The sequence below is a fragment of the Ambystoma mexicanum genome, chromosome 6p (assembly GCF_040938575.1).
Source record: "Ambystoma mexicanum isolate Mex_15411 chromosome 6p, UKY_AmexF1_1, whole genome shotgun sequence".
In the NCBI taxonomy this organism is placed as follows: domain Eukaryota; kingdom Metazoa; phylum Chordata; class Amphibia; order Caudata; family Ambystomatidae; genus Ambystoma; species Ambystoma mexicanum.
The window spans coordinates 221,239,582-221,251,753 of record NC_090935.1 but is presented as its reverse complement, the minus strand read 5'-3'; the positions used below and the strand labels follow the sequence as shown (position 1 = coordinate 221,251,753).

Below are 12,172 nucleotides of genomic sequence, written 5' to 3'. Positions count from 1 at the left end.
AATCCATAATGCAACGGGTCTCTTTTTGTCGCAATAATTTTTCTTTATCACCTCCTCTTGGTCCTCTTTCGATTTTCTGGATTACTAAAAAAAAGAAACTCCCCATGTTCTTGTTGTGATGTTCTGCTAAATGTTTGGCCATCGGGTAATTAACATCATTGTGTAAAATAGCTCATACGTGTTGTTGAATACAATTTTTTTATTTGCACTTAGTGCTGCCTATGTACCATTTCTGGCGGGAACAGGTGAGAAAATATACTACATATTCAGTTTCACATGTAATGTCTAATATCTCAACCGTTTGTCCTGTGATGTTGGAATGAACCGCAGTTGTTGGCATATTTGCAAATGTTGCATCGTGTGCATTTGTAAAAACCCTTCTTCTGATTTGATAGCAATTCTTTTTTGCTGGTGTCTTCTTCTTTCATCATATAGCTTTGAACCAGGGTATCCTTGATGGATCGATTTCTTCTGAACGTTATTTCAGGATTGTTCTTTAAACTGGTGTGGAGATCTCTATCCACCATAAGAATCTTCCAATGATTTTGTAGGATCCGTCTGATTGCGAGTGCTTGAGTGTCAAAAGTTATAATAAGACGTGTGCTCTCTTTTTCTATATGTTTTTCCTTTTTTGTTGGATCCTGATAGGAGACTGTCTTTCTCGCCTTGAGATATGCCCTCTCATCACTTTCTTGGGGTACATCTGTCTTTTGAAGCCATGAGCTGTGATTCTGCTCTCTGAATCATAAACCTCTAAGGTGCTGTTGTTTCTTCTTAGCTGTATGAATTCACCATATGGGACACTCCAAATTAAATTTTTTGGGTGTCCACTATTTGCATGTAATGGTGTATTGGATCCCGTGATTTTTCTGTGCAACTCACAGGTTATTTTCTCATTCACAATTCTTACATTCACATCTAAGAAAGTGATTACTGTGTGTTTCCGTGAATCTTAAGTTCGAATTTTGATTCAGGAGTCTTACAAAGACCAGCCATTTCTTTTCTGTGCCCATCCAGATTATAAACAAATCCTCTATAAATCTTAGCCATAAAACCACATTACTGGTATAATCCTGATTGCAGTCTGCCCATACTTCGAGTTCCTCTCATGCTCCCATCGTTAGGTTTGCGTATGAAGGCGCAAAGGTGGTGCCCATGGCTGTCCCCTGCATTTGCTTAAAATATTCGTTGTTGAATAGGAAAACATTATTAGTGAGACATAGGTCAATAATTTCCAGAAACATTCTGGTATGTTCGAGGTAATTCAGAGACTTGGTGTTGAGGTAGTGTTGGCAAGCCCTTTTACCATAGTCGTGACCAATAGAGGTATAAAGTGATAACACATCCATGGTCATCGTCAAATATTCTGTTTCCCATGGTATGTCTTCTATATGTAATAGGAAATCCGAAGTATCTTTTAAATATGATGGGAGAACAGATACAAAGGGGAAAAGGACTTAGTTTATATACTTAGACATATTTTCCAGAGCTGAACCAATTACACAGACAATAGGTCTTCCCGGTGGTTTCTTTAAGTTTTTATGCACCTTCAGGAGAAAATAAATTGGTGGTGTAATCAAATTACTTGTTGACAAAAACTTTTGGGTCTCTGTTAGAATTCCTTTTTGTTCTCGACCTAAGAGGAACAGGTTTATTGTAGTCTCCAATTCCTTGACAATTCCTTGACTGGGTTGATGGTAATCCTTGCGTAACATGTTTTGTCATTGAGCTGCTTGTACGCTTCTTTTATATAGTCTGTTCTATTTTGTATTACAATTTTTCGCCCTTTGTCTGATGGTTTAATAATAGTTTTTCAGCTCATGTAACTCTGTCATTGCTTGTCTGTCTTGGACTGACATATTGTCATTAGATCTTTGTTTATGTGCTTTCCTCCTCAGATTCTTTAGATCTTCAATGACTAAGCTCTGAAATGCCTCAATGTTACTCCTGATGTTAGTTGTGGGATTAAACGTGGACTTTTGTTTCAATTTGCTCTTCGCTGTCCAGTCTGTTCTGATGTTCATCTTCAACACCCAGGTCTAAACCTTTTTCTAAGCCTATCAGGTCTGATAATACGCTCAATTCCTTTATTTTGACCTCTGTTTTCCCTGTTGCTTTCTCTATGGGACGTTTGTTCATAACATTTGTAGCAAAGAATTTCTTTAGACGTATTTTGCGTATATAGTGGTCAAAATCAATCCTGGTTTGTACATAGTAATTTTCAGCATTGGGGCAAAAATTGAGGTCCAGACTTAGTACTTTCTTTTGACTTGAAGTGAGAACATGTTCAGATAGATTGATTATTTTGAACTTCTTGTCATCTTCTTGCAATGTTTCACTTACTTTCCAGAGCGCAGAGATCTGGTCAGGGTATTGTTTGTTACATTTTCTGCTCCTCTGCCCCTTCCTCGTTGTTTTTGGCCACCTCTGCCTCTCCCCTGATTTTGATTTCCACCTCTTGTTTGCTTGTTCTTCTGCCATCTTGGCGTAGTAAACGCATTTCGTCTAAAAAATGTAAACCAATGTTTGGTTCATCGGTCTCACTACTTGTTAAGTCTGACTCAGAGGCCGGTGAAGGTTCACTTGTGTTGCCCTCAATTTCTTCAGTTGGCCTCATCGGTTTAACCAAGATGCTTGTCGTAATTGATCAAACCTTCTGACAAAGGTATACACTCTTCCTCTTTCATAATCCTCTTTGTCTCACAAAAATGTCCTCCGTTTCCTTTGTTTAATCTCCTCTTCATATTCAACCAGGTTCTTCTCCATATTACTTTTAAGTTTCTTTCCATCTGGAGTTTCTGGTATTTTTTTCAGTTGGTTTTCCACCTCGCTTATTTTTTCTAATGTTTTAATACGATCACCACCAGCATATTTCACCAATAACTGTAAAAAAAAGTTCTAGAACATCCATTGGTTGCTGCACTCCATTCTTTTAACATAACAGGATCTTGTTCCTCAAAAGAAGGAATATTGAGGATCCTCAAACTCCGTGGGATTCTACCCACTTCTATGTAGTTTTGGAGTGAGTGCTCTTCCCCCCATTTGCTCACTTCTTTTTGTTGGAGATTTTCTAATTCCTTCAACAAACTAATTTCGCTATCACCTTTTAGGTGCCGTTGCTGTGGGTATTATGATGTTGCCGATTTGCAGTGTTTCATTGAACAGAGTTATGGCTTGTGCCTTCCTTATTGCTTCTCTGTATATATAATCCCATCGTCATGTTTGGTGCCGGAGCTGTAGAGGTGTCTGGTGGAACTCTGGTGGAACCTCTCTATACCCCCTAGCAGCGGAAAAGTTTCAAAGAGCAGTTGCGCTGTGAGATCGATATCAAAGTTGAGGAATCTGTGGGAGGAAGGTCCATCAGAAAGAACATTACCGAGAGATAATTAATTTGTTCTTTACCAGAGTTGGTTGGTGTTCGTTTATAGTGCTTCTATTCACAGCAGCAGAGCTCCTTTACCTTTCACTGGGTAGTTTCAGTGTATTTCACATTTCAGCCTGAACTTTTTCGTCTAAATATCGATCGCAATCTGTGCACTTGTGTTTAAAAAATATGTTCCCATTAGGTAATCTGTTTGGCAGTCACTTTGGCAACTCATGTGCCATCTCAGTTTAAGTTGTTAAACTATACTAATTTCTGCCAAGCTTCTTGTTGCAGCATGTTTAAAGGATATGGGGCAGTGCCTATCTGCTTCCCCATATTCCACATTTATTTATCAGTTCTCAATGTTCAGCAATGGGAAGTATCTAGACGTGTGAGTAGCATAACATCGTTACCTAGAGTCATACCAGTGCTCTTAGCACATGTGTGCATTGCATTATTGCTGCCTTAGCTCTGTAAATACTTCCACCATCAAGCTCAGTAAGTGACGCTCTCGTGGAATTTCCTCATACAGGAGTCTGGAGTTAAGCATGCCTGTTTAGTCAGTATCTTACAGAGTGTGTCACTAGTTTTGAAGCTTATTATGCGTAATGTAAAAAAATAATTTGGGGTAATGGTAACTTGCTAAAATGGTGAATAGTTATTGATTTATCTTTTAAAAGGGAGGGTTTCATTTTACTCTGAGGGGCGTGTTTATTTAAGTTAACCACTTAGGGCTCATTGTCTGCCCCAGCCATTTATACATTTCGATGCCGCCATTGCACAACTGAAACCAAGGGTATTATTTTACAACATAGACTCTAAAGCGATGTCGAGTTGTAGGAATTAGGCATTGTATTTTCACATTTTCAATGTGGCATTCATTTTCTTCTCTATGTAGAAAGCTCAGAACCAGTTGAAGCTCCCAATTGCACCATCTCTTCAAAGGCTGATGATTTATCGTTGGGCGCATCAAGCACTAGTTACTCCAGTAGATCATCCTATACTGCCTCTTCTGTGGCAAAAGTTCTTTCTCCTTTACCTCCACCGCCCAGGACCACAATATGGGTAAGCAAATCATCTCAAATATTGGTATTTGATGCCATGCTTTAATCGGAAACGTTTTAAAAAATAGTCTGTATGTTCGGCAGTTCTAAACTGTATTTCAAATATAGCAACTACATTATTTATTTAATGTTTACATCTATACTTCATCTGTTGGTACTGTATTTGTTGATTGCACTTTCCCCTACCAAAGTACAGCCTACTACAAACAAAAAGCATTTTTAGAATTAATTTCTTACTTAAAGCATTAGAACGATTCAATAATGTATGGTTGGATTGTTTTCCAACTGAACTATGTAACATCATAAAGAGTTTAGAAGTGAGGGGTTGTTTTCATCATCATGCCTATTGCGGTCTCTGCTGTTGGGGGTGGTGGGGTAAGGATTCTTATTTTCAGTTTCATCTCATAAGAACCTCCTCCATAGCCATTTAATGGATTTATTTAGCCTTACTGTGTCCCCTGTACTAACCACTCTGCCTCATGTCAATGCCACTGTTGCATGCATTCTCCTTGTTGCTCCTGCCCCATGTTGTCCTTCAGTCTTCCCAGGTCTGTCATGTATTAGGCTTTTTCTGGGTCGAAAAACACTTTGAAAGCGCAACATTCTGCATTTTGACCAGAAGCATATACGGACAACTGGGTGATTAGAATTGTGGACAGAAATCATGCGACACCTGGTGTTCATATTCTCATATATAGGTTGGCAAGAGCTAGTTTAAAACAGTAGGGTTTATATAGATAGTGACATACTAAGCTCATGCATTCATTACATGTACATATATCATAATATACTGTGCCCAGTGGCTGCATTGTGTTTCCTCCTGCTCTGTTTAATTTCGAACTTAGATGTGCCAAGTGGCTGCATTGTGTCTCATTCTGTCCTGCGGTTCCTATCTTGTTCCGTCTCTCCTGCTTGCATCCCCCCCTTGTGCTCTCCCCCATTGTCTCCAGCCCTCTTCCACTACTCTCCCTTTTGCCACCCACCCCACTCTCTTTCCTCTTCCCCCGCCCCCGCATCACCCATGGTTCTCTCCATTTCTCCTATCTTATCCAAATGTATCACCATCTACTATCCAACCCTTCTCACTAAGTTTGGCAGGAAGAAGTTCAAAAAGGATATCCTGATCTTCAACCCTGATCTCCCTATCGCTGACACCTACACCAGCGCTTCCTCCACACAAACCCTCACAGACATCTTCTTTTTATTCCTTCGCCAGACCTATGGACACTTCATATGGTTTTTGTGCTCTCTCCTCTTCTCCCATTAATGGTAGCACCCACTGCAAAGCCCTCCTGGTTTCCTTCCACTTCTCTAAGGTTATCATTCATGTGTACCTTAATGGCACCGTCTTGGTCCAAGGCCCTCGGGCCAACCTCCTCCTCTATGACAGACTGTTTCCCCGACTCATCAATTTTCTTTCCTCTCCTGCTTTGCCCTCTCTCCCTTCTTTGGCTTCCTTGCCGCCACCCTCTGCCACCTCCCTGGCGCCCTCCTGCTCAGCGACGTTTCCCTCTTCTCCTACCTCCTCTGCCCTGCCTCGGGCAGGGAGTACCTCTAATGTGTACCCCTCCCCGGCACTCTGAACTCTCGCTAAGCTGTCAAACACTCCTCTGACATCTGCCGTCTCCTGGAAGAACTGGACCTTGATGTCATTGGTCTCATCGAGACATGGTTCACGTCCAGCTCTGTCACGCGCTTTGACACGCTCCTTCCTGTTGGCAACAAGATCGTCTACACGCCCAGATCAAACTGTCCTGGTGGGGGTGTATCCTTGATCTTTCCGGAGTGGATTCTTGCCTCTATCATTCCTATGCAGGCCTACTCCTCCTTTGATTGCCTGATCTGTAGGCTTCCTATCTCTCCTGGCCTCCCTGTCACAGTTGCTACTATCAGATCATCTCCTTCCTCTGAGTGGGCAGACCTCTCTTCCTCCCTCCTGGCCTCAACCACTCAATTCCTCCTCCTTGGAGACTTCAACATACATCTGGATGCTTCCTGTCCAGCCACTGGACTCTTTCGCGACCTTTACAACTCTCGCTCTCTCTCTATTCTTCCCTCTGGCCGGACTCACTCTTCAGGGCACACTCTTGATGTTCTGATCTCCTCAGACCTCCCCCTCTCTAACCCTCTTGCCACTCCTCTCTCCTGGAGTGACCACTTTCTCCTCTCATCTCTCTCTCTCTCTCTCTCACTACCCCCAGGCCAATCCTACCCCCAAACTGCCACCCACCTTCTCAGTCATTCAACCTATGATGTGTGTGTCAGTTGAGGCTTTCGCCACATCTTTCCCTACCCCTGCTGCACCTCTGGCTGACTCACACCCTGACACAGTCCTCTCCATGCTCCACTCTATCTCTGATACTCTTGATGTACTTGCCCCTGTCATGAGGATCCGCATGAAGCCTAAAATCAAGGGCAATTCCTGGTACGACTCTGACCTCATCACCCTTAAACGCAAGTGTATGGTGGCTGAGAGAAATGGTTGGCATCCTCTGACAAACAAGAATTATTACTTAAATGAAAGTGCTGTGTGACCTCAATTATATGGTTAAATCATTTACCACAAATATTGTTGGAAAAGAAAAGCATTAAAAATAAAAAACATAAAAAAATGAAAACATTCGAAATAAACCTCTTAATGCCATAATTGGTAAGAGAAGGACAATTTAGTTTTGCTTACTGTTTTGGTAATAGTCCTCACAATTTGGTTTGGTTATAATATCATAGGGTTCTTTGGTGGATTTCTTCATTCCACACGGGTTGCAATTCTTGATTTCCTCAAAGGTTTTTAGGTATTATACAGATTGAATCCTGTGAGATTCTGGATTTCTAGACAGTTCCTAAAATGGTTGATATTCTATATGTTAATAGGATGCTGCAATCTAAAAATTAAGGATTTATTTAAATACATTTTGAGATTAAGTCTCAAAGTATATTAATGGGAGAGTGATGGTACCTGAATTTCTCCTTAATTATTCCTCATCGGCTGGGATTTCGTGGGATTCTGCTTTCGCTCGATTCTGGAACTGTAAAATAGCGTTCCAAAATGGCCGCTTTTATTTACCCGTTGTTAGGCAGAATCCTGTGCAGTTCCCTTAGGGAACACTGCAAAAAGATTAAGACTACAGGAGGAAGCAGTAAACCCAATTGGTAGCAGTCTGCACCACCCAGATTTACCTGGTAGCTGTGGCTGAGCAGTCAGACTTCTCTCAAGAAGAGTAGGACAGTATATAGAGCATACACAATAGGGCTAAAAACACAGTAGAGCAAACAAACACTGACCAGAGATTTGTATAAAAAGTATATAATTATTTATTTAAAACACACTTTAGGCAATATACTAGCACTCTAAATCAAAAGCAAGTTAAAACACAGTCAGGTAAAGTATACACACCTCCCTTAATAACTATTAGACAAGTCAGAATTATAACACCACGATTTGTTAAACAGATGTGAGCGCATAACCTGATGGCACTCCAATAGTTCAGTTAAAGGGAGAGAAAAAGACAGAGCATAGAAATAAAACAGGTCCCAACACTTTTTAGGAGTTCTCAGCAAGGGAGTAAAGGCAGTATAGACTGTAGAGCCAAAGTTCATAGGCCAGGCCCACTTTAAAGGGAGCAAAGCTAAATGTGCCCAGGATCACACGGTTTAAAATGCACTAAAAGTCTTTGCAGAATGTTCAAAAGAGGTTGGGGTGATTCAAGAAGGTAAAGTTAGAAGGTCTGGGGCCAACCCAGTTGGCAAGCCAAGGATTTAAGGGTCACCTTGGGCAAACCGAAGAAAGGGAGGCCAGGTAGGACACAGTACCTTAAACAGAGAGGAAGCTCCAGCAGTGGCAGTTGTTCCTGGCAGTGGTTGCAGTTCATTGTTTCGACCAGGGGAAGAGAGGATCTCGTCGAGGAGGAAATGTGGAGTCGTTGCACTGCACAGGGATGAAACCAGCCGCGGAGTTCGTCAATAAAAGGAGCGTTCCTTTTATTCGCGGTCAAAGTGGTGAAGCTTGGCTATCCGGCCGCCGGGGTGCTTGGCATGGGCGATTCGACCAAGAGACGTCTTTGGAAGGTGAAAAGGGCGAACTGGTTGGTCGTTGCAGCAGGGCTCCACCGGTGGTGTAGTCGTTGCAGATGGCTCAGCTTCTTCCCTCTTCGAATTCTTAGGTCCTGTGACGACTTCTGAAGTTCCAGTCCCAAAGGCCCTGCTTTTATGCAGAAAAACCCTCATTCATCAGCCTAGCTGTCAATCAAGCCGGGCGGCTCACCACTGGGCCAATCAGGGTAGAGTGCGACTTTGGTTGCAGAGGCAACGCAGTCCAGGGTGCCAATTCCCCCCTCCACCCCTCCACCCCTCCTGTGGAACCCAGGCAGAGTGGCACCATTTGGAGGGCTTCTGTGGAGAAGCCCGCCAAAATAGTGGAACAAAGGGCTCGACCTTTGTCAGAGTTACAGAGATGGACACAAACTCCATTTTAGAATCGAGTTCTGGCAAAAGACCCAACCGGGGATTTAATATTAAATAAATAAACCGGCGGTATCTTTAACATTGCACCAAAAAGTGGTGCGTTTAAAATCAATAGGAAAATCCCATAGAGAATATTCCGGTGGAATATTTCGCGTTGTAACCACTGCCACCAGCCAGAAACTCGACAAGGGGGGACTGGACAGTGCCCCCTTGAAAACAGACCCAGGGGCAATATAATTAACCCCTTTCAGTACTTCCACAATATGATGGTTTGTACTGGTTCTGTTCACAATTTAGGACTAGTAAAGTCAATGGTGACTTTACATGCCCTGGGAGACAGTAGTCAGTCCCAGGGTATGGAGTCTGTTTGGGGGTCACTATGACACCCCTGTGTTACTGCACTGAGGGTGCTGTGTAACACACACACAAAAAATAGATGATACCCTATGGAGTAGAAAGAATACCCCATAGCCCATAAGCACACAAAGAGTCAAAGACACTCAAATCATGCCTAAGAGTGGGAGGAAAAGAGTCTCACTCTTAGCAGGAGAAAAAAACAAACCCCAAAAATCCAGCAAAGCTGCTGGGGGACTCACTAGGTTTGGGAAATTAGCCTTATAAGAGAATTCTCCCTAACACCAGTCTACCAATTGCACCTCCTCAGAGGTATTCTTCCTTTCCTTCCCCGAGAAGCTCACTGTCTCCAGAGCTCTGGTTGTTTCTAGACTTTACTGTAACAGTCTCCCTTTAAATCTACCCTCCTCCACTCTCTGTCCTCTACAACTCATCCAGGACAGGACTGCGAGACTTGTCCTTGGCCTCAAGCCCAGGGATCGTATCTCTCCAGCACTGAAATCTTTCCATTGGCTCCCAGTTACTGCAAGGATCAAATTCAAAACCCTTTGCATTGTCCACAAGGCCTTCTGGGGACTGGGACCAAAATACCTCCAGATTTCTCTTCTGAAGTATCTTCCTTCTCGAGCCCTTTGCTCTTCCACCTCCAACTCTCTGAATGTCAGTCGTTTTTCTAAGCAACGAGTTGGGGGCAGATCTCTCTTTTCGTCCGGCGCTTCCCTCTGGAACAGCCTCCCTGCCTCTCTAAAACTTAAGCAGAACCATCTCCAGTTCCGGAAACCGCTCAAGACTTTCCTCTTTGTTTCTGCCTTCTTTCTTCCACTTCCCTGCTGATCTCCTGTCTGATAATGCACTGGTTACCTGGCAATCATCTGAATTACGAACCCAGGTCCCGCCCTCCCAGTTGCACACCTGCACTGCCTCCTGGCAACCCTGCACTTGGGCTCTATCTGCATCCCTACAGTCCCCCTACTTGCACTTATCCAACACTTTTTGTCTGCACTTAACCCCTGCACTGCCATTTGTAGGCCGCACTCTTTTTTTCTATGTCTTGATCCTATATCTCGCATTTCTCCTCCTCCCATTCTCCTGGCACTTTTTCCCCTTCCTTCCCCCTCGCACTTGCGCGATCTCAATGTCACTTGGCCTAGTAACATTGTTGTCTTTGCCTCCCTTGTTCCTCCCCTTGCCTCGTCGTGCCTTGAAACACTTGTGTATAGGCGCGCTATAAACAAATATATCATGCCTCAAGTTCTGCATTAATTATACACATATGCACCTTTTTAAAGTTCTCAGAGAAAGCTTGCTTTTTCAGAATATTGCTTAGCTACAGTTATTAAGGTTTGATTTATTGTGAAAGGCCTAACATGCCAGATAAAAAGCCAGCATTTAATTTTCAGCATTTTATTAAAATTTGTTTTATTGCGGTATGGGTTACCTAAGCAACCTTACACAAAAGAAAACACATGTCCAAACTCCATAATAGAAAACAAGTAATAATCAATTCTTACAGTATAAAAACACAAAAACTATTCTTACTGTATAAGGAGATGTCCCGAGGCCCCGAGTGGCTCCCTCACACAGATGGTGAGATATTAGCCATATTAGGCAGCGTGATTAGTATTGCGCTCGACCGCCTAATTTCCGCATTCTCTTCATCATTTATTGAAGGATAAATCATCTGCAGCATTTTCGCTGCATTCGGCTGCCTGTGCAGGTGCTGAGACCTGCACCACATAGTAAGCACCATTTTCCTCCACGCGGTTGGCGCCATGTCCAAGATGGCCGCCCCGATTCCAGCGTCCTTCCCGTTTGCCTGACTGTGCTTCAGTTGTGTCCGGATTGGCTGGAAGGTGCATTTGAAGCACCTATCACAGCTGGCAGGCAGAAGGCCCTAGGAAACAAGGTCTTTGCCTGTCGCCAGCCGTCTACGCCGTTAGCCAGAACCCCTGCACTAGTTGGACTAGTATTTGTAACACAATACCAAGGTAACTTCTTCAGACATATGTCTGGCCGCTCACTTTTACTTCTGCCGGTAACCCGAACTGCCTGAACTTACTAGCCTGATTGTGCACCCGTCACACACTGCATTAGCAGTGCGGGTTTGCTACTGTGTCCTGCCCAATCCGCTCACGTACTCCGATCGGTTCTATTCGCGAGTCCGTTCGAGCCATACCAATTTACACTGAACAGATCCTTTATCCAACCTGCGCTCACCTTACCTTTATAATCTGTGCTCTGCTCATTGCTCAATCCAGTATTTGTCTGCATTATAGTAACCACTTGACTGGTCATGCTACCCGCCCAATTTCCAGATTTCGTCTCTACCTTTACCAAGCTCTACTCTATTGTAATCTGATCGTGCGTACCTATATGTATTTTGTCTCATGTACCTATACCATGCATATTGTTGACAGTTCCCCAACCAAATGAGCATATTTTACCCACACTTTACCGCACTAACCTACCTGGCTTTGTCTAATTTGCTTTGGGAATATATACCCTGCACAATATTCTCCATGATCAGTTGACTGCACATATATACCAGCTTAACTCTTAGCCAGCTCCCCTTCTATCGCTACCACTACCATTGAGTATCGCTCTATGACTAACCGAACATGCGCACATTGTACTCATGTACCTGTGCCCTATGTAATCATCATATGCTCAATGCCTGCATGTGCGTGCTGATTTTGTGCTTTGCACTTGTATGCATCAGTGCCTAATTGCCTACCTTTGGTTTGTTTCTGTGTGTCCTACCCCCATTGCATATTGGCTATACTCTCCTCTCCCTGTGCCCTGGAAGCACCTGCCCTTGCATTGCCTCCTTCTCATCACACCCACAGCCCAGCTGGGAAAGATTTGAAGCCTAATTATTACCTACTATATAATGGCTGCCACTACACTCCTTGATACTAGTAGTCAGGAA

General features: G+C 43.2%; 1 protein-coding gene across 1 annotated transcript in view; it reads left to right on the top strand.

Annotated features, from left to right (window-relative positions):
* Positions 1 to 12,172, top strand: part of EPG5 (ectopic P-granules 5 autophagy tethering factor) — a 2,517,217-nt gene that overhangs the window by 1,214,036 nt on the left and 1,291,009 nt on the right. The window contains exon 22 of the mRNA XM_069626898.1: positions 4,263 to 4,429. Coding sequence (XP_069482999.1) covers positions 4,263 to 4,429 — 167 coding nt within the window. The remainder of the gene's footprint in view (positions 1 to 4,262; positions 4,430 to 12,172) is intronic.